Below are 22,547 nucleotides of genomic sequence, written 5' to 3'. Positions count from 1 at the left end.
CGAAGAATTGATGCTTTTGAACTCTGGTGTTGCAGAAGACTCGAGAGACCCTTGGACTGCAAGATCCAACCAGTCCATTCTGAAGGAGATCAGCCCTGGGATATCTTTGGAAGGAATGATGCTAAAGCTGAAACTCCCAATACTTTGGCCACCTCATGCAAAGAGTTGACTCATTGGAAAAGACTCTGATGCTGGGAGGGATTGGGGGCAGGAGGAGAAGGGGACGACAGAGGATGAGATGGCTGGATGGCATCACTGACTCGATGGACGTGAGTCTGAGTGAACTCCAGGAGTTGGTGATGGACAGGGAGGCCTGGCGTGCTGCGATTCATGGAGTTGCAGAGAGTCAGACACAACTGAGCGACTGAACTGAACTGATATATATACTATATATATATACACTATATATATAGTATATATACATATATGCATATAGTATACATACATATCTATAAAGTACATACCATATACATATACAGTATATGCATATATGTATGTGCATATAGTATGTACATATAGTATATGCACATATATGCATATATGTGTATATACTATATATACATATATGCATATAGTATATATACATATCTGTACATATATAGTATACATACATATATGCATATATATAGTATATATATATGCACACGTACATACACACATATATCCCTATACACACATATACTTTTTCATATTCTTTTCCCTGTGATTACAGGATATTAAAGTTTCCTGTGCTATACAGTAGGACTCCATTGTTCACCTATTTTATATATAGTATTTTCTATCTGCTAATCCCAAACTCCTAATTTATCCCTCCCCCAAGCCCTTTTCCCTTTGGTAACCGTAAGTTTTGTTTTCTATGTCTGTGCGTCTGTTTTGTAAATCATTTGTGTTGCATTTTAGATTTCACATATAAGTGATATCATGGTATCTGTCTCTTTCTGGCTCACTTGATAATGTGAAAGACAGTATGATAATCTCTAGGTTTATCCATATTGCTGCAAATGGAGTTATTTTTTATGACTGAGTAGTATTCCAGTGTATGTGTACCACATCTTCTTTTTCCATTCATTTATCAATGGACATTTAGGTCGCTTTCCTGTCTTGTCTATTTGTATCATTTGTATTTCTTCATTAAACCTATAAAATCTGTCCATAACCATTTTTCCCTCAAAGAATTAAGGACTGTTTTATTATCAAGGAGATTATGCTTAAACCTTTTTAAAAAGAACAAATTTCTGATTTTAGGGCAGTATGATTTTAAAAAGTGGTGTATATGATTCTTACTTGAGAGAATGTGAGGACTTCTTTGTAAATCAAAATTAAAATTGCAGAATCAATTTAGAGTCTACAACTATAGAATTTAAAATTTGTAGAATCAATTTTACCAATCGTTAGAGACATTTGAAAAGACTGGTATTCTCCTTAGAGTACAAAGTTTGAAATATTTATTAGAGCTACTACTATGTAGCCAACTACCTCAAATTTCAGTGGCTTAATAAGAACTTACTGATTTCTTCATGAGTCTATTAAGTCAGTTTGTGCTGGTTTACCTATTCTCACCCGTCATCAGCGTTTGCTGCATCAGCAGCTATGAGGATGCTGGCTAGGCTTTCTCATGTTTTGTGGTTGGCTGGCTGTAAGCTGGGGCCCACATCTCTCTTCCACATGGTCTCTCATCCTTGAGCACGTCAGCCTGGGCTTGTTTACATAGAGAAGCAGAGATCCAAGAAAGAATAAGGAAGCAAACAGAGACAAGGCTGAAAACCTGCAAGCTGTCACTTCTGCCACATGCTATTAGAAAGTCAGCCCAAAGTCAAGAGGTCAGAAAAGACTCCACTTTGCAATAAGAAGAACTGCAAAGTCACACTGTAAAGAGCATGAATATAGGAAAAGAGTCAAGAACTATGGCCAAATAGATAAAATGAACTTAAATCATTTAAATCAGATTTTCTTATGCTGGGGTCCACTATGGAAACTTGAAACTTTAAGATGAGCTTCAGGAGGTTTAGAAATGGCTTCAAATTGACTGCAGAATGTGTTCCTCCCAATGTGCATTAAACAACCCTTTTAGGTTCATTTATGCTTTTTCCTTAAATTCCACTTCATTTGATATTAATATTGCCATCCCTTACTTTCCACAGTAAAATTTTTATGAGCCTCCTTGGGCCATTAAGTGAAAATAACTATTCATTCAGTCCTTACTGGATAAACATAAAAAAACATTTTACTTGAGTGCACAAGTATGATTCACTTACCAATATTTTCTCTTCAATCCAATGAATTTGTGGTTCTATAACAGATACATCCTAAGCTGTATACTAATGTAACTCACAATAGGCCAGTTTGCTTAAGACTAAAGGCTAAAACCTATCTCATACAGAGACTGGACCCTAGATAGTTACATCAGACAATGGCTGAGAAGAGGGGCCTATTCCTAGAAGTGTTAATAATGTCATCTATGTAATTTTGTCCTGCTTTAGAATCTTTCTGGAAGCTCACCCACTCCAAAACCTTTCCTGTTTTAAATCCACACATGTGAGTGAGCTCTTCTTAATCAACTAAAATTGTTACTACCACCTCTGCATTAAAATGAAATCCATGGAAAAAATCCAATCATTTTCATCACTTGTGGAGAAACACATCCATTTTATTTTGCAATGTTCGCAGTATACTCACTTCACATGTCCTTCCCCTCAGGGTTAGCTGCAGCCTCATTCAGTTTGATAACTCGTAGTCAGCTCCAGAGACAGTATACTCCGCTCTGCATCACACATCCTATATACTTCTCAACTTCTGGGAGGATGAAGTGGTCCTAACGTTCATACAGTTGAAAACAGAACCCAAATTGGTATGACAACATAACCTTTTATTGATCTGTATGACATTTTTCACTTTTACCTTTTCCCCCTCACCATATCTCTTTAAAATTAATTTCCCCAAAACCCAAAGGCAGTTTTCCAAGGTGCCCTGATGTCTACTCCCAAAGCTCCATTTCTCTACTCTTGTAACACTCAGCACAGTGAACACTTGTAATTACTGAATTACTCCTCCTTTCCCAGTAGAGTGTGAGCTCCACGAGCAGGGGTTGATTCCTTTTTCACTACCTGTATCCTCAGCACCAGGCATATAATGGTTGCCCAATAAATTGAGCTGAAGAAAACAAAAGCTTACCTTAAAAAAAAAAAAAGCTATCATATGACAGCCAGGGTAATGGCTACCTTTGGGGAAGAGAGCTGGGCAGTGACAGGGCAGGGGCATGAAGGAGAGCCAGGGTTGTTACCATGTTCTATTTCTTCACCTGCTTACCTGGGTACGCTCATCACTTGATCATTTATTCAGCTAAACTTGTGATCGGTGCAATTCCTGAATGTGCTGTTGTTGCTGCTGTTTAGTCACTCAGTCATGTGTGACTCTGTGACCCCAAGGACTGTAGCTCGTCAGGCTCCTCTGTCCACAAGATTTGCCAGGCAAGAATACTGGAGTGGGTTGCCATTTCCTTCTCCAGAGGATCTTCACGACCCAGGGATCAAACCTACGTCTCCTGCTTGGCAGATGGATTCTTTACCACTGAGTCACCCACAAAGCCCTCCTGAATGCGTTGTACACTAACAAAAAAAAATGTAAATCTATCATAATTCTCTGGGGAAAAAACAGAAATTACAAGCATTTAGATATTGTTAAAGAGAAGAAATCAGTTTCTGAACCATGTAAAGTTAATTTCAGCATGGAAACTAACCAGATGTACTTAGCAACAGTCATAATGGGAAAGTTTCATTGAGATAATGTATACACCATGTTTAAAACAGTACCCAGTACTGAAGGTTAGCAATTGGTACACTTTAACATACCAGAAGCAGTTCCAAATGAAGGCTGAATCTTAGATTACAAGCAAACATTCTTCATTAGACTCCAAGATGTTTTGTTCTTACCTATTTCAAAACACTTTTAACAGCCTGATGAAGCAGCATCCTCATTTATGCAATTTATAGTTACGGAGTCCACAATACCACCTGGTGTGTTTCAGTCACACCCAAGGAAGTAAAAACTCTTGAGACTAAAACTCATAGAGCATCTGCCCCAAGAGAAAACCTGGAGACCCTCTGGTCCAGGGATTCTTAGCCACACATCACTGGGGCATTCGTTACCAGTATAAACCCCCTGGTCCCCCACATCAAACCCTGACTCACTAAGTTGGACAGTGAGGCCCAGGGATTTGGATCTTTTAACAAGCCCTTCAAGTGATTCTAAAGGTGTTCTCCAGACAACTCTGAGCCTCTTATCTTCTAGATAAATTAAATGGAGGCCAAGCATGGAGGAAACCTACCCAGAGTCTTCCTTCTGGTTAGTGATTATGCCAAGACTAGAACAAAGGTTGCCTTCCACCAGTCCAGTGTTATTTCCATGCTTCTATGCTATAGTATCTTAGGACCCAGAATGAATCTGCCCTACACCTCATTGACTTATTCACTGAGCCCTCTGCCTTTTTTACCCATACATTAGGTTAACTGCAGAGGCCTGGAAATATTCCTGTATATTCATTAGGTATGCATAAATAGATACTGAAACCTAGAGTTTAAATCATAGTCCAATATTTACAAACTGTGTAACCCAGGGATAGTTATTTGTAAAATATAGCACAGAGGATGTCAAATAATGAGGTCCCAATAAATAGTAGCTATTATTAATGCCATCTTAAAACATGGCACTGAAGCTACATTCTTCATTTAACTCAAAGTGCAGTCCCTGAAAACAGAATCATCTGGAAGTGCTTATTTAAAACAGATTTTTAGTGAATCAGAATATCTGGGGGAGAGGGGTGGAAAGGGACCCAGAAGTCTGCATTAATAAGCACCCCAGGTTCTTCCTCTGCATATAAACATTAGAGAAACACTGGACTAGGGCCGTGGACAGAGTGCATCTTGTCTAACAAGAACCAGGCAGTGCTGAATACTCTTAACAATTTCTGCTAACAAGAGGGAAGTGAGTGCCATCAACTGCCTTGTTTTAGAATGCAAGGCTGAGATTGGTTCTTCTAATTGAATTCACTCTGAAAAATCAATCCTAAACAAGATAGCCAAGCAACAGAAAGCACTGTTGGAAGGAGACATAAAAAGTTATTATTTAAGGAAAATAATCTTTGTAAGTTAAATGATTTTTGGAGTTTTAGATTAATATATCTAATAAATTCCTATAATTTCAAGTTTCAGCAAAACAGTAAAGGATAATATAAACCCTCACCCACTAGTCAATGCCAACAGTGAAAGGAAAAACTGAACCACAGAACGCTCTAAAATACTGCGCTGAAACAACATGCAGGCATGCTCCCCTCCACCACCTCCCTCAGTCTCAAGAGGAAAATCAAGTGAAATAATAAAGACGAGCTTTCTTATCCTATAACTTTCTACTCAAGTCCGTTATCAAAACTACCACCTGCAGGGCACTAGCTACAAAGCTAACATTCCTTTCAAAGAGTACTCAAAAAAGCCTTCTGAATTATATAGTCTGTCACTATGTTTAAAGCTGATTTCCCCTTCCTAGTTGCAAATACATAAACTATAACCAGAGGCTCTCAAGAAATGGACAGAGATTTATAAATATTTATATAAAACCAGCAGTGGTACTTCATATTTCAATAATTCAATAACGATTCATAGAAAGCATTTGTCTTTAATTTTTGTTGGTTTTAAGAAATAAATGGTAAAATATATACACCATGGAGTCTGAATAGTCCCATCACAGAGTGTGAATGATGGTCCGGTTGCGAAGCTCCTGGATATACTCTTTAGCGTGGGTGACTGCTGTCTTTGGTGCCTCAGGTGGAGGTGGAGGGCCTTCCACCAACTTCACAAAATAATGGCAAAAAACCTTCTCCATAATCCCAAAGCGACCTCTGCCGTGGTATCGGATGCGTTTCAGGTATTGGCCTCGCCCTGAGGTGGACTCAGCTAGACAGGGAAGAAAAAGAGAATTACACAAAATAACCATAACTGTATCTGCAAGATTACAGCTTGATTGGCTGAGCAATTTCTGTCTTCTCAGCTAGATTCTAAGATTACATGCTCAGGGCTAGAGCAGGCTTATCTAAAGTATCTCCTGAGTTCTTCCTTATAAGATCAGGCTCCATTTCAGGTCCTGGAGAAGTTAAGAGTAAACAAGACCAGCAAGGGCCCTGGCTCCATACAGTGGACACTCTAGAGGAGAATGACAGAAAACAAACACCATCATTTTAGTTAGTGACAAGCGCTATGAATAAAATAAAAACAGTGATGTAACAGAGACTGAGAGGGTGTTGTGCGGGCAACTTCAGACTGGGTGGTGTCAAGAGGCATCCTTGAGGAAGACACATTTGATACAAGACCAGAATGAATCATTCATGCAAATACCTAAGGGCAACGTGTTCCAGGCTGAGGAAAGAACACGCGCAAAGCCACAAAGGTAAGAACATCCTTGGCTTGTTTCAGGACCAGAACCTGCTAAAGCACAGTAAGCAAGGCCAAGAGTGATACAAATAAGGGGAAGAGATCAGAGATGAAGACAAGATTACACAGAGCCCTGGAGGTTGTGGGAAGAACATTCTGATTTTATTCTAATTGTATGAGAAGCCTCTGGAACCAATGGTTCCCAAATGCTATCCTCAGGCTACTACATCAAACAAACCTAGGGAACACATTTAAAATGCTGATGCTGATATTCTAATTTATATTTGGAGTGGGCCTTGGAAATTATATCCTGAGCAAACAACATCCCCCAATCCAGGCAACTCTGATTCACAGTCAGGTTTAGGAACTCCTGCATCACATCTATCCCCTCATCTCCCTGCCCCTATTCTACATGTCAAGGTTTGACCTTGTAAAATCTGAAGAAATCTTTTAAATAGTACAAGAAGCAATCTATTCACCTGTTCACCCATGGTAAATCATAGTAACTACCTTCTGAATTTAGTCTTACATTTTTAGTTAATTTAATAAGCCTTTTAAAAAGGCAAAATCTACAGCATACGTAGCAAATTAATTCACTTTCATACTCACCACTTTTATTCTTACTGTGACAGAACTTTATATTACAGAGACCATGTCAAAGTACATGCTCCACAACCCTCTGACCACAAACCTCTCATGAAGTGATTTCAGCAGAACCATCCTAGCTTTACCAAAGAGAAAGCTAAGGATGAAAGTGACTAAGAAAACTGCCTAGGGTTTCAGTGAGATAAGTGAGAGTTAACTCCCTATTTATCAAATTCATCTACTGGGCACTAAAGAAATGAATTTAAGAATTTCCAAAGATAGGGGTAGGGGGCAGGTGGGAGAAATGGATGAAGTGAGTCAAAAGGTACAAACTTTCAGTTATAAAATAAGCAAGCCATGGGGATGTAATGTACAGCATGGTGACTGTAGTCAATAATACCCGTATTGCATATTTGAAAGTTGAGAAGAGATATTACAAGATCTCATCACAAGGAAAAAACCTTGTAACAATGTATGATGACAGATGCTATCCAGATTTGTTATGGTGACCACTTTTCAACACTGAATCATCCAGCTGTATACCTGAAACGAACGTAATGTTGCATGTCAATTATACTTCAATAAAAATTTTTTTTTAGTTTTTCCGAACAAAAACCAGTATTACACAAATCACTTTATAATATAAAGTATTTCCAGGTGCTCTGAATCCACTTGTCAGGAGGAATCCTAAATATAAAACCAGTGACACTGGGAAGAGTGTAGAAACTTCTGAAAAGATTTTACAAACATGATGGCTACTTTTATCCAAAACTCCTACTCTATCCAATTGGAGCATCAATTTCCAAATGCTCTGAGAATAAGGACTACTACACTCCAGGGAAAGAAGTATCAAAATTAGCTAACTGTGCAACACTACATAATCTATCAAAACACAATGATCAGTGCTATCAGGGTCTATGCTAACTACCATTTTCTTTCCATTTCTCCCAAAATACCTAAGAGCAAACACTCAGAACCTACGAAATGCCAGCTATGGTTTCCTCTTTAGGCCATAAAATAACACTTGCCTAACCTTCATGCATATAATGCCATCACTTTTTAATGTCAAAACAAAAACATTAATTCTTCTGAAACACCACACCCTGGAATGGGATACACAACACAACCACTCAGAACTGAATGAAATCAGGGCTTACAGTATAGATTCCAAATTGGTTTAGGGTCTCCCCTCCTCCAGTCTCTCCTCCACTAATTATGTATGTTGAGTTTCAAACTGCTTTAGTACAGAACTACTTCAATTAAAATGAAACAGGATGTAGACGCCCACTTTAATAGCAATCTGTTCTAAATGAAACTTGGAATTTCTATTTGTTGAGTGAGTGAACAGCACAGTTTCAGCAGATCTAACTGTGCCGTTCACTCACTCAACAAACAGAAATTTCAAGTTTCTGCTGAGTGTGAAGCCAGGCTTCCCTGCCCATCACCAAATCCCAGAGCTTGCTCAAACTCATGTCCATTGAGTCAGTGATCCCATCCAACCATCTCATCCTGTGTCATTCCCATTTCTTCCTGCCTTCAATTTTTCCCAGCATCAGGGTCTTTACCAATGAGTCAGTTCTTCACATCAGGTGGCCAAAGTATTGGGAGTTTCAGCTTCAGCATCAGACCTTCCAATGAACACCCAGGATTGATTTCCTTTAGGATGGACTGGTTGGATCTCCTTGCAGTCCAAGGGACTCTCAAGAGTCTTCTCCAATACCACAGTTCAAAAGCATCAATTCTTCAGCACTCAGCTTTCTTTATAGTTCAACTCTCACATCCATACATGACTACGGGAAAAACCATAGCTTTGACTAGATGGGCCTTTGTTGGCAAAGTAATGTCTCTGTTTTTTAATATGCTGTCTAGGTTGGTCATAGCTTTTCTTCCAAGGAGCAAGCATCTTTGAATTTCATGGCTGCAGTCACCATCTGCAGTGATTTTAGAGCCCAAAAATATAAAGTCTGTCACTGTTTCCATTGTTACCCCATCTATTTTCCATGAAGAGACATCTCTGCTAAATTTGCTCAAATTCTAAACTAAATTTAATTGTTTCCCAAGTACACACAGTACTAATATGTACGGTTTTGGTCCATGGGGTTTTGTGACCCCAAGGACTGTAGCCCACCAGACTCCTCTGTTCATGGAATTCTCCAAGCAAGAATACTGGAGTAGGCTGCCATTTCCTTCTTCAGAGGGGATCTTCCCAACCCAGGGATCACACCCAGGTATCCGGAATTGCAGGCAGAACCATACAGACTGAGCCAACAGGGAAGTAGGCATTCCAATATTTTTTGAATGAAAGAGAAAACGGTAAGATATCTCAAAAGAAGAAACGACCTTCAAAGATATTGCCCAGCAGGTACCATGTATTGAAAATACTCTCAATATTTCTGATTACTTGTATTTAGGTTAATGCGAATATTACTTCAGAAACCCTCCCCACTTTCCCCTTCATCAGTCTTAGCCCAGAAGACTCAAAGTCAGACGTTCACTTTCCCTGAAGTGAACTACTTTAAGATGCTATGAACCACGGAGCAGTGACATTTTATTAGTCCATGTCCACTTGTTAAGGCCCATCACTGTGTCATTAGTCATCATTACAAGTTTGAAAAGGAAATGAACTTCCAAAGTCTGTGGTCATGCAACACCAGGTATGAGCTTTAGACTGATGACAAGCATTTGAAGGAATTACCACATAATGAGAACATATGCTACCAAAAAAGTACATCCCTTATAATGTCTGAACTTACTTATTTCAGGGGACTGAAAGAGCTTTTGCTGAGCCAAACCAGCAGTCAACAAGTAACTAGGCTTTCAAACTCTAAAAGAAGTCTATGGAATGAAATATCTAGGCCTTCTCAAAGACTATAAGATCAATCAGTTTCCCACATTTTATGGATAAGAATGAATAGACTTTACCCAAGCCTCTCCCTTGGGGTTTCAGTCTGTGGTGAGGCCTGGGAATCTGTGTTTTTAATAAGAGAAGTGAAAGTCACTCAGTTGTGTCTGACTCTAGAACCTCAGACAATTCATATCAGGGAAGTTTAGCAAATACAGGGATAAATTGCCTGATGTGTTGTGGTCAGATACTTCATCTTCCTGGGGGTACTCATCTCCTTTTCCTTCATAACAGAATTAGGCAACAAAACACTTAGCAAATGAGTTTTTAAAATCATAAGACAAATCCAGACTTACTAGCCCTACTTTAGAAAAGAGATTTTGACCCAGAACTAGATGAAAAGAAGGTACAGGAGGAGCAGAGGTTTCTCAGCAGAAACGTGCCTAGGAAGACCAGTACATTAAAGGACCATTCACAGTTAAGCTGATTTCTGCTTAAAGGTAATACTGGATTTTGCTCCTTCATTTGGAAAGACAGGATTAAGCTCTTCACCCTCTTGCTATATATACTAACTACTGAAATGGATTTAAACACAAATTCCATTTCACTTGCATCTGAATTACATTATGAAATGCTGCTGATCAGCTAAGAAGCCAATATTTTTATGAAATTGAATAAAATTAATTAAATGTCATTTGATATTCAGTCATGGAGCAGGAAAGGTCACCAAGAGGTTTTAAGCAAATGGTCTTGCCCTTCATCCATTTCATCTCTTCCAGTGATTCTGGGTCCTTCCAGCATTACTTATTCATGCTTCTCCCAGAAGAAAATGCTTATGATTAACTACTGTGGCCTGCATCTTCTGAGTTGCCATTTTGATTTCCCTCTAACTCTATGCATGTATCAGAATATAATTAATTTTACAAGATTCAGCTTTAAAATAAGATGTTTCAATTGAAAACCATAATTCATTTGAATTTCAGAAGTAGCTGTAGCTGCCAGCATCAATTTCAGGTGAGGTGAGGTAAGATATTAACCAGAATAAACATCTCCAGTAGGGCAGAGATTATGTGACAAAGTGGAATTTAGATGATCTTTTAAAATGCTAATTGCTGAAAAACTATAAGGTACAGCTAACTTCCACTATAATGATTCAGCCTTTTCCCCTCTGTGTGGAGAGCAGCAGTTCCCATATCTTGAATTTGAAATATCTTTAGTAAAATAGTCCTTCTTATACGTAGGTTTGGTAGACTGAGAAAATCTTGCTTTGACATCAACATCTCTGTTTGGTGAAAAAAACTCCTGAAGTCAGGAGTAACTGCTGCATTAACTCCAACCTATGTTCCATTTTATTGGGGTGGGGTGGGGAAGAGCTTTGCAATAAACACTGATCTCTTCCTAGAAAAAGATCAGTATGAAGGTATGCTACCAAAAAATCCTTTACATTTGTACAGTACACCATGCCTTCCAAAACATTTTCACTTACATTAAATAGATGTGAGACAAGCCTACAAAACCAGAGCTAATGCTTTAGGATGTTAAGAACAAAGAGGAACCAACACATCTGGGTCACTAAGTCTTCAAAGGTCCCCTGGCTTTTATAATTCAACAGATGATTTTCCATTCTGGTACTAGGAGGGCTAACTTACAGGATACCTCTATGGATGAGGCACCTGGCATGGCACATTATCAATAAAGACTTTCTAAGTCCACTGTGATCCTTTATATATCTCTTTGGCGTTGACAAAGAATTCATTTTTTAAAAAATCAGCTACATTCTTATTATGAGTAAAGGACCACTCTACGTATCATCTTGATATCCATTATTTAATAACTATCAGCAACAGACTTCATGATCTCAGTCTCAGAGAACAAGTAAAAATAAAGCAGTTAGGACCATTACAACAGACTTAACATTAGCATGCTGAAGACTGAAAAATAAACTATTACCAGCAATTTCCAATGGTAAACATAGTCCAAAGTATTTAGATATCAAAGACTGTTATTAGATAAAGAACCTGGCATCACTACTGGAAGATATTTTCCAAAGCTAAGAATATTAAAGACCTTACCTATATATAAATTGGATCTGAATTCCACATTGTGGTCTCTTACTGCCATATCTTGTGCTTCTAAGAGAACCTTAAACAAGGAAAAGAAAGGCATTCATATGGCTGACCTCGAACTAAAACAGAATTAAATTTCTCATTTCTTGTTGTTATCTCTGTATGACTGCTAATCACACACTTTCCTATTATAGTCAATTTTAAAAAGAGAATATCAAATGATAACAGTAGTAAAGAGAATGGATCCAGTGAGTTTCCTTCCTCAGACAAGAATTGCAAATGCAAAGAACACAGTCGATACTGCTAAGTTTTAAATGGAATGTGTAAGCTGTAAAGGAGGAGATAACAGTACTAGCAGCGGCATCCCTGGTAATGAGCATTATGTCTTTGAGTCACAGACTTTGTCAAGAAGTTCAAGAAGCTCAAGAGCTAAATCTTACTGAAAATTCTTAAACTTTGGATCCAAAATAACCATTAACAACATCAGACAAATAGAGAAAATCATACTTGAAAATTTCCTTTAAGAATTATTAAGTTTAGGGATTTCCCTGGTAGTCCAGTGGTTAAGACCCCAAGCTTTCAATGCAGGGGACTCGGGTTCAATCCCTGGTCAGGAAACTAAGATTCCCACATGCCAGATGGCACAGCCAAAAAATAAAAACAAAACAAACAAAAAAAGAATTATTAAATTTATACTCCATAAATATTTTGAATTAACTTTCTCCAGAACACATTTTTTAAAATAGGACAATAGCTGTCAGAAATAACAGAAAGCAGATCTTTTTGTCCTTTAAAGACGAAGAATGTAGTACAAAGCTGGGTACACAAGATACTTAGTAATTGCATTCTGAATGGAAGTAAATAAGAGGCATTACCAGAGAGCCTCTTAGAAGTCTGAATCCAACAATCTCAGCTGTTCAACTACTAAATTAAAAGATCTGACTTAATGTGAAAATTAATTGAAGTACAGAAAATAATGCTGATTTCCCCAGATGTCCTCAACTCAGCCTTCTGAACAAAACACTCATGTGCCTAGAATGAGTCAGCATAAATACCAACAGTATATTTGCACCAAGTGAATCAGCTGCATTTAGAGCTAGAGGGGTCTTTAGAGATCATCCAATTCAACCCCATCTAGTTTACAAATAAGAAAAATGGAACTAGACAAGTGCCTTGCCCATAATCACAACAGAAATTGTCAGAGAAAAGATAAGACCAAGTCACCAGAGTTCCAGTCCAGTGCTTTTTCCACTCAATTAGTTATAAAATCCCAAGCTCTCAGTTGTGGAATTGACAAAAATTTTTCTAAAATAATGTATCAAGACCCAATAATTTAAAATAAGATGTATATAAATGACTTTGTGGTACAAATAAAAGCATCTCAGGAAAAAGAATACTTAAAGCATAGAACATCCTTAACGTATAAGAGCATCCCTAACGTATAAGAACATTAATAAAACTGAGTACCCTATATCTGTATAATATAAACTCTGCACTTAAATGAGATAATTCTGGATTTAGGCAAAGCTTACTAACATCTGCAAGACAACTATGTGCTCTTTCCCCACCAATCTTAGTTCACCTCTTTAATTATCTGGGCTCCTTTTTTGTCACTGAATTCCAATTGAGCCAGAGCCTGGTCAATTGACATTCCTCGTATCTAGAATTAAAGGATAACAGACAAAGAGAAAATAAATAAATTGGTTTACAAAGTCAGCATTGCCACTTCAGTGAAAAGTAAAAGCCTTACATAATCCAAATAACTTCTAAAAATAGCTAACAAGTTACATGTTAATTAAATCTCAGTAAAATTAGGGAAAATCTTTTTCATTAAAAATAAAAATAGCTAATAAATGCAAAGGAGAAAAATACACGTTTGAGAAGGTACACCACCACTCTCTTTAAGTTAAAATCAAACTTAAAAATGTCAACCACTAACCTGGATTTTAATAGTTTTAATAATAATAAAAGAGAGCAGACATGACAAAGAAAGATCACAGGCTGGCAAGGACCCTAGTAGGCATAAAAGGCACCTCATTCTCCGACGGAATAAATGTATTATTATACATGTATTTGCTGCTTTTGCTTTCTCTCATATATAAATTTTATTTTCTGGGTAAAAAACTTAAAAGGCAACAGTTTTGAAACAGGTTGAATCAGCTTTTACAGATATGTAAGTTTGCTTCCTAGATTCTCTGTTCTTGATGCCTTTGTTCTAAATATCTATGAATCCAACATGATTGAGATTCTCAGGAGGTAAAAACTGAACAAAATCAGTTTTTGTTCAGAGATTTTGTTCAAATCTCTGAGCTATCATTTTTGGATTACCTACCAAATGTCTGAAAATGTAATTATATCCCCCACTTTTTGGAGAAAACAGGGCAAGTTTTTTTTTTTGTTTTTTGGTTTTTTTCAAATACTAGGATAAAATTTGAACCTTCTTTCCCAAAGTATTATATGGTAATAGTCACTTTAGCTTACCAATTTCGCCAAATACCACATCTTGTCTTTGCTGTACTTGATTTGTCTTCGACAATGGTAGATTTCCTTACAAACAGGAAAAAAAAAATTAAACAAGCCTATCAAAATGACAGCTGCTGCTAAGTCACTTCAGTCGTGTCCGACTCTGTGCGACCCCATTGACGGCAGCCAACCAGGCTCCCCTGTCCCTGGGATTCTCCAGGCAAGAACACTGGAGTGGGTTGCCATTTCCTTCTCCAATGCGTGAAAGTGAAGTCACTCAGTCGTGTCCGACTCTTTGAGACCCCATGGACTGCAGCCTACCAGGCTCCTCCATCCATGGGATTTTCCAGGCAAGAGTACCAGAGTACCATTGCCTTCTCCGAAAATGACAATAATACACTATTAATAAAGTTTTTACTTTCTAATGCCTAGTGAAATGCTGCCATAAGAAATAAAAACAGTATCAAGAATATGGAGACTGTTTTTTCCCTATTAAGCTATATTTTTCCAAAGTCTCACTATGTTATAAAGATTATTAAGGGAAAAACAAACTGTAAAATGGCTAGTTTGTGACAATATTTGCAATGCTTCTATACACGCGAATAGTAAAAGACTTAAATGAAAGTATTTTAAAAACATTTAGCTGGCTAAAAGAACAAAGCATACAAAAAGAAAAAAAGTTTCTTGTTAGTGAGGAAAACAATGGAAAAACAGATAAAACAGCTATTTTTGTATGAAAACCAACACTGTGGGTGTCTGGTGAAGAGCATAGGTTCTAGAATCAAACTACCCAGGTTTGAATCCCCCCTCTACCACTTACCAACTACAGAACCCAAGGTCCTTCACCTGTTTCTGGTTAAGTTTCTTCTTTAAAATGAAGATAATGGTACCTAACATCTAAAACTATAATAAGGATTAAATAAACTAACCTATATGAAGTAAGTACTCTACAGTGCCTAGCACATGGTAAGATCTTGGTAAATATTAGGTTTTTATTATCTTCTATTTATAGAGGGTAGCTTTATCTCACTGAATTTTTTAATCAATCATCCATTATACAATTTATAGTTCATAAAGCATTTTTCAAGCCCTTTATTTCATATGATCTAACTCTATGAGTTGGGAGAGAAAACATTTTATAAATCTTTTACAAAATGAAAATCAGAGAAATCAAGTGACTTGTCCAAGATAGCAAAGCTTGTAAGAGACAAAGCTAGTGCCACCCAGGGAAGTATGTGAAGGGCCTATACAATGTCTGGCAGGTCTATCTTTAAAGTTCTCCTCATGACTCTAAAACCCACACTCTTTCTACTACTACACCACACTGCCACTTAAAAATCAGAAAAACGTTTTCAAGGCAAGTACAGCAGAGAAACCGCAGAACTTTTTAACATTCTGAGCCCTGCTAGAAGTTTACAAATGACTTAGAAACACCAGCTAGTCTCAAGTGGCGATCTTTCAATATGTGGCAGATTTCAATTCTGTTGCAGTAGAAGCTGACAGGCTGAAAAGTGTAGCAACAGTCTAATTACATTTTCAGCAATAATCTGTCCTGGGGAGCACAGGAGAGGAAAGAACTGTCATGACTGATAATATTAATCTGCAAAAATTAATACTCAACAAAACCTTTTATATAGAAAGCTTTCAACTCTTGGTTTCCCATGGTGAGATATTGTTAAACCTGAATTGTATATAATCATCTTCAAATATTAAAAAAAAAAAAAAAAAAAGACACTGTAATCCTGGCAAAACACTGGGAAAAAAGGAATCAAGTGTTTAGCAGAAAAGGTGAAAGTTATTCAATCATCATCTTCTAAAACTAAAAAGCTCAACGTTTACTCGAGGCAGGTGCACTGTCTAAGGGCACTTTCTAAAGGCAAACCAGATAAAGTCTCAGTAAATAAACCTACCATGGCAAATAGATACAGTGGCAAATTTGGAGGTCAGAAGGCCTGGTTAAATATCACGGCTATTAATTAACCTACACAGTAAAATTAGGTAAAGTTACATTAGAATATAATGCCCAAAACAGCTATTCAAATAAAAGTCTAAATTATGAAATGTCTAAACCAGTAACTTGTAAAGAAGTTTATTTTTAAATGCAAATAATGACACAAACAGCAACAAAAAATGTCACCTAATAAAAGTTTTAGAGTACAGAGGATCCACATTAATGACTCATAAGAATGACATATGATCAGTATGTCAATTAATCCACATATTAAAAACATGCCTCTTAGAGAAGTGACTGTTCAAACAGTTTTGATACAGTCTCACTACTAAGTTATTTAACTTAGCTTTCTTCAAAAACACATAAAAAGTCAAGCTCAATTTAACAAGGTATGACTATTTTGTATGTATATGTATTTTTAAAAAGTCTTTAATTTCTGACTTACTTTACCAGGATGAAGTCACATGTAAGATACAGTGTCTACAGGAGCCTACACTGTTTGGATATTTGTACTAGCTAAATTAGGAAGACAGTCTTAAAAATAAAGGAGTGGTCTAAACTGGTGACATTCATTTTAAATTACTACTATAGGATTTATTCATTGCCCCATCTACTATTATTTAACTACATATTCCAAATGCTGAAGAACAGAATGAGATAGAATGGTAAATATTATCTGGCCCTCTTTTAAACAAGAGGTAATACTAACTTTCTAAATGTTTGCAGCTAGCAGACTGAAGAGTCTAAGGGACACTACAAATAATGACACAGTGTGTAAATTATGTGGCTAGGTGAGCAAATTATTCCCTGTTAATAAGCAAGGTATTTATAGTGAAAAAAGTGAAAGTCGCTCACTCTTGTCCGACTCTTTGCAACCCACTGGACTGTAGTCCACCAAGCTCCTCTCTCCAAGGAACTCTCCAGGCAAGAATACTGGAGTGGGTAGCCATTCCCTTCTCCAGGGGATCTCCCAGACCCAGGGATCAAACTCAGGTCTCCTGCATTGCAGGCAGCATTATAAACAGCATTAATAATTACGGATGTGAGAACTGGACCATAAAAAAGGCTGAGTGCCAAAGAATTGATGCTTTGAACTGTGGTGCTGGAGAAGACACTTGAGAGTCCCTTGGACTGCAAGGAGATCAAACCAGTCAATCCTAAAGGAAATCAACTCTGAATATTCATTGGAAGGACTGATGCTGAAGCTGAAGCTCCAATTCTTTGGCCACCTGATGCAAAGAGCTGACTGACTGCAAAAGACTCTGAGGCTAGGAAACATTTGAGGGCAAGAAGAGGAGGAGGAGAAAGAGGATGAGATGCCTGGATGACATCACGACTCAATAGACATGGATGTGAGCAAACTCTGTGACAGGGAAGCCTGGTGTGCTGCAGTCCATGGGGTCACAAAGAGTCGGATAATTTAGTCCTAACAGATATAACTGATACACCAAGATCAATTTACCAAATACTAAAATCAGAAAATGTTAGGGTATTTTCCAAAAGGATTACTTCCTCAAACAAAATTTGTGCAAAATAGAGAATTAAATTAGGTTTCTCCAAAGTGTCCATATAAAATCAAACCAAATGTCTTCATATAGGCACTTATATTATAGGAAGAGTATATATGATGCAAAAGTTACTCAAAATAGTTTCAGTAAATTATAATATATAACAAATTATCTCACTGACATTGTTCTTCATTTGCTAGAGTTAGGCATATGATCTACTATTAACTATTTGAATTTTGCTATTTAGGATATAGCCTGAAGCGTGTTTAACATACTAAAAGACTGGATACTTTTTGGTACTGGTAATACAAAATACAAAATTTTGCTTTTAGATTCTGGACCTGGCAAATACTATTATGATTCCTTTATTTCCAATCAATATCCAAATCCAAAGAGCTCAAGCAAAGAAATAAAGAAAGCTCATTATACAGAAAATATTTTATTGATATTTGTGTATTTCCCTGGTGGCTCACTGGTAAAGAATCCACCTGCCAATGCAGGAGACATTGGCCCAGGAGGACCCCGAATGCCTGGGGGCAACTAAGCCCGTAAGCCACAACTACTGAGTCTATGCTCTAGAGCCCATGCGGTCCAGGGCCTGTGCCACAACAATACAAGCCACCGCAAAGAGAAGCCTGTGCCAAACTAGACAAAAGGCCATGCAGCAACAAAGACCCAGCACAGACAAAAATAAATAAATAAATAAATATCAGTCAATAGCTTAAGCCATTCTTGCCAACCTCACATGTTCCATTAAAAAGCCTCTTGGGAGTCAAAAATCAGTCATGTCACAAGCTATTAGCTCAGTTACAGAGTTAAGGTGCCTATTTAGGAGGTTAAGAATTAGTCACTCAGTTGTGTCCAACTCTTTGTGACCCCATGAAGTATATAGCCTGTCAGCTCTGTCCATGGAACTCTCCAGGCAAGAATACTGGAGTGGGTTGCCATTCCCTTCTCCAGAGGATCTTCCCTAACCCAGGGATTCAACCCCCAGTTCTCCTGCATTGCAGGCAGATTCTTTACCATTTGAGCCACCAGGGAAGCCCATCCAGGAAGTTAAGCCAAAACAAATAAATAAGAAACAAAACCAATCTTTTTAACTACGAAAAAGATAAACCTAGAACATTTTCTGTATCAATGAAAAAATCAAGAAAATTGCTGTAATTTTTTTCTTAATATGGAATACTAAATCACTGCTAGCTACACAAGAGTAAGAGTGCTTTATCAAAATGAAGAGATCAGTTATACCCACAAACTTACAGCTGGTCTCCGAGGTTCTCCAGGCAGTTGTGGGGGATAAACAATTTTATTCTTCTTCTCCCATTTTCGAGATATTTCAAGAGAAGCACTTGTGTGGATATGTGATTGAGGTAAAATGCTGTGAGATGAAAAAAGCCTGTAAAGCAAGAGACACTTAGAATCTTCTCCACATCTATTTTCTGAACATCAGCTCCATTTTGATGGAAACTATTTAAGGATAACAAGTGGGAACATTCTGGACATATTTGTTAACAGAGAGCGCTATTACATAAAATACCACAAAGAGCTTGTAGTGTACTGAATGCTAGGAAGAGTGAAAAGTCAGTAACTCACATTAAGTCAAATAGTAAACATATTATAATGCCCAAGATATCTTATCCTTACTGACCAATAAACACTTATTTTTTTAGGGACTTTCTCATCATATATATATATATATGATATACAACATTATGTAAGTTTCAGGTGTACAAGATAATGAGTCACAATTTTTAAAGGTTACACTCCATTTAGTTATTATAAAATTTTGGCTATATTCCCTGTTGCACAATATACCCTTGTAGCTTACTGATTTTATACATAGTAGCTTGTACTTAACCTCCTACCCCTGTTTTGCCTCCCCCTTTTCCCTCTTCCCGCTGGTAACCATCACTTTTTTACATCTGTGAGTTTCTTCTTTGTTATATTCACTAGTTTGTTTTACATTTTAGATTCAACATATGTTATACAATATTTGTCTTTCTCAGTCTCACTTATTTCACTAAAGATAATTTAACTGAAGTTCATCTACATTGTAGCAAATGGCAAAATTTCATTCCTTTTTATGGTGGCCAGTGACTACTGATTTGCTACTGTAAGTCATCTCAGTCCTAAAACGGATTTAAAGACACACCAGATCCCTGACATGATCTGAAGAATTCCTCAACTTTGTTGAATAATCAAGACAAATAACATCATTTTGTAATCCCTAAGAAACTAATGCATAAAGGTGCATTTATATGCCTCCTGATGTAAAAACACACCACCCACCATCTATGAAGTAGTCTTTCTGTCAAAAACAAACCTGAATTAATCTTGACTCAATACAGAAAAGACAGAGATGGAGACACCTGTTAAACAACACGAAGGGGATACGCTCAACAAAATCCGAGCTGTACTGAAGTCTGTGACACCAACAGCGCACTTTCTTCAACAAACAAATCACAAGGAGAGTTTTTAAACAGGAGCTGAATAAAGAACCTACATACAGATTATGAGAACTAAGAAAAATGTTAACGAGTGGACTTCTTAAGTTTGATTCAATGTATTTAAACTAAAAAAGGACAAAACAAACGAAAAAAACCAATTTGTCCATTTTCCCCACCCGTCAACCCAAGAGGTTGCAGTCTCCTGCAACTATCAATCTGTTCTCTGTATCTATTCTGTATCTATGAACCTAGTTTTATTTTTGTTTTGTTTTTTAGATTCCACATACAAGAGAAATCAAATGTATTACTCTTTCTTTGTCTGACTTATTTCACTTATCACACTACCCTCCAGGTCGTCCCTGTCACAAATGACAAAACTTCATTCTTTTCTACAGCTGATTAATACCTCTGTGTGTGTCTTTATGTATTTATATATATCACAATCTCTTTACCTATTCATCCACTGATGGACACTGAGGTTGTTCCATACCCTGGCTACTGTAATGCAGCAATGGATAAGAGTGTGTATACATCTTTTCAAAGCAGTGCTTTTGTTTTCTTCAAAAGTAGAATTGCTAGATCACATGGTAGTTCATTTTTAATTTTTTGAGGAATCTCCATACTGTTTTCCACGGTGGCTCCACCAAGTTACATTCCCACCAAAAGTGCACAAGGCTTCCCTTTTCTGCAGATCCCTGCCAACACTTCATAGTCTGTATTTTTTTGATGACAGCCATTCTAACAAGTGTGAAGTAGTATTTCATTGTGGTCTGGATTTGCATTTCTCTGATGATTTATGATACTGAGTATCTTTTCATGTACCTGTTGGTCACTGGCATGTCTTCCTTGGAAAAATAGCTATTCAGATCTTCTCAGTTTTTAATTTGATTGTTTGGGGTCTCTTTGCTATTTAGTTATATGAGTTTGTTGTATACTTTAGACATTAGCCCTTTATCAGATATATTACCTACAGTTGTTTTCTCCCATTCAGTAGCTTGCCTTTCCATTATGTCGCTGATTTCCTATGCAGAAGTTTTTTAGTTTAATAAGGACCTACTTGTTTATTTTTGTTACTGCTTTTGGTGTCAGATTAAAAAACATTATTGCCAAGACCTAGGTCAAGGAGCTTACTGCCTGCTTTCTTCTAGGAGTTTTATAGTTTCAGGTCATACATTCAAGTCTTTAACCCACTTAATTTTGGAGTATGGTGTAAGACAGGATCCAATTTCATTCTTTGGCATGTGGCTGTCCAATAGAGACTTATCTTTTCCCCAACATATATTCTTACTCCTTTGTCCTAAGTTAATTGACAAAATATTTGTGGGTTTATTTCTGGGCTCTCTATTCTGTTCCACTGATCTGTGTGTCCATTTTTATACCAATATCATACTGTTCTAACTACCACAGCTTTGTAATAGAGTTTGAAATCAGGTAGCATGATGCCTTTAGCTTTGCTCTTCTTTCTCAAGATTGCTTTGGTTATTGGAGTCTTTGGAGGGTCCATACAACTTTTAAAAGTGTTCCATTTCTGTGAAAAAACGCCACTGAAAAATTCTTTTTTTTTTATTTTTGGCTGTGCTGGGTCTTTGGTGCTGCATGGGCTTTTCTCTAGTTGCTATAAGCGAGCTACTCTCCAGCTGTGGTGCGCAGGCTTCTCATCACAGTGGCTTCCCTTGTTGTGGAGCACAGGCCCTAGGACACATGGGCTCAGTAGTGGCAGCTCCCAGGCTCCAGAGCACAGGCTCCATGCTTGTGGCGCACAGGCTCAGTCACTCCACAGCACGTGGACTCTTCCCAGGTGAGGGATCGAATCCGTGTCTCCTGCACTGGAAGGTGGATTATTTACCAGTGAGCCACCAAAGAAGCCCTGCCACTGAAATTCTGAAAGGGATTGCATTGAATCTGTAGACTGCTTTGAGTGGTATGGTCATTTAACAATATTAATTCTTCCAATCCATGAACACAAAATATCTTTGCATCTATTTCTATCTTCTTCAATTTCTTTCATTAATGTCTTGTAGTTTTTAATATACAAGTCTTTCATCTCCTTGGTTAAATTTATTTTTAGATATTTTATTCTTTTTGATGACATTGTAAATGGGTTACTTGATTATCTGATAGTTCATTATTAATAGAAACAAGTTTTGTGTATTGATTTTGTATCCTGCAACTTTACTGAATTCATTTATTTTTAATAGTTTTTTCGGAGTCTTTAGGGTTTTCTTATCAAATGTTATCTGTAAATAGAGTTTTACTTCTTCCTTTC

The 22,547-nt window shown here is 37.3% G+C and overlaps 1 protein-coding gene across 3 annotated transcripts in view; it reads right to left on the bottom strand.

Annotated features, from left to right (window-relative positions):
• Positions 1–5,647: 5,647 nt before the first annotated feature.
• MRPL22 (mitochondrial ribosomal protein L22) overlaps positions 5,648–22,547 on the bottom strand; it is a 34,874-nt gene continuing 17,974 nt past the window's right edge. Inside the window, exons 3-7 of one of the 3 annotated variants that reach the window (XM_055559818.1) lie at positions 19,095–19,230; positions 14,394–14,459; positions 13,495–13,572; positions 11,919–11,988; positions 5,648–5,945 (exon numbers count right to left, since the gene is read on the bottom strand). In XM_055559818.1, coding sequence (XP_055415793.1) covers positions 5,734–5,945; positions 11,919–11,988; positions 13,495–13,572; positions 14,394–14,459; positions 19,095–19,230 — 562 coding nt within the window. In that variant the 3' untranslated portion in view covers positions 5,648–5,733. The remainder of the gene's footprint in view (positions 5,946–11,918; positions 11,989–13,494; positions 13,573–14,393; positions 14,460–19,094; positions 19,231–22,547) is intronic. The other 2 variants (XM_055559827.1, XM_055559836.1) reach the window with 2 other exon arrangements.

Source organism: Bubalus kerabau, chromosome 1 (genome assembly GCF_029407905.1).
Source record: "Bubalus kerabau isolate K-KA32 ecotype Philippines breed swamp buffalo chromosome 1, PCC_UOA_SB_1v2, whole genome shotgun sequence".
Lineage (NCBI taxonomy): Eukaryota > Metazoa > Chordata > Mammalia > Artiodactyla > Bovidae > Bubalus > Bubalus kerabau.
The sequence above is the reverse complement of the archived record's forward strand: the minus strand, read 5'-3'. Positions and strand labels throughout refer to the sequence as shown.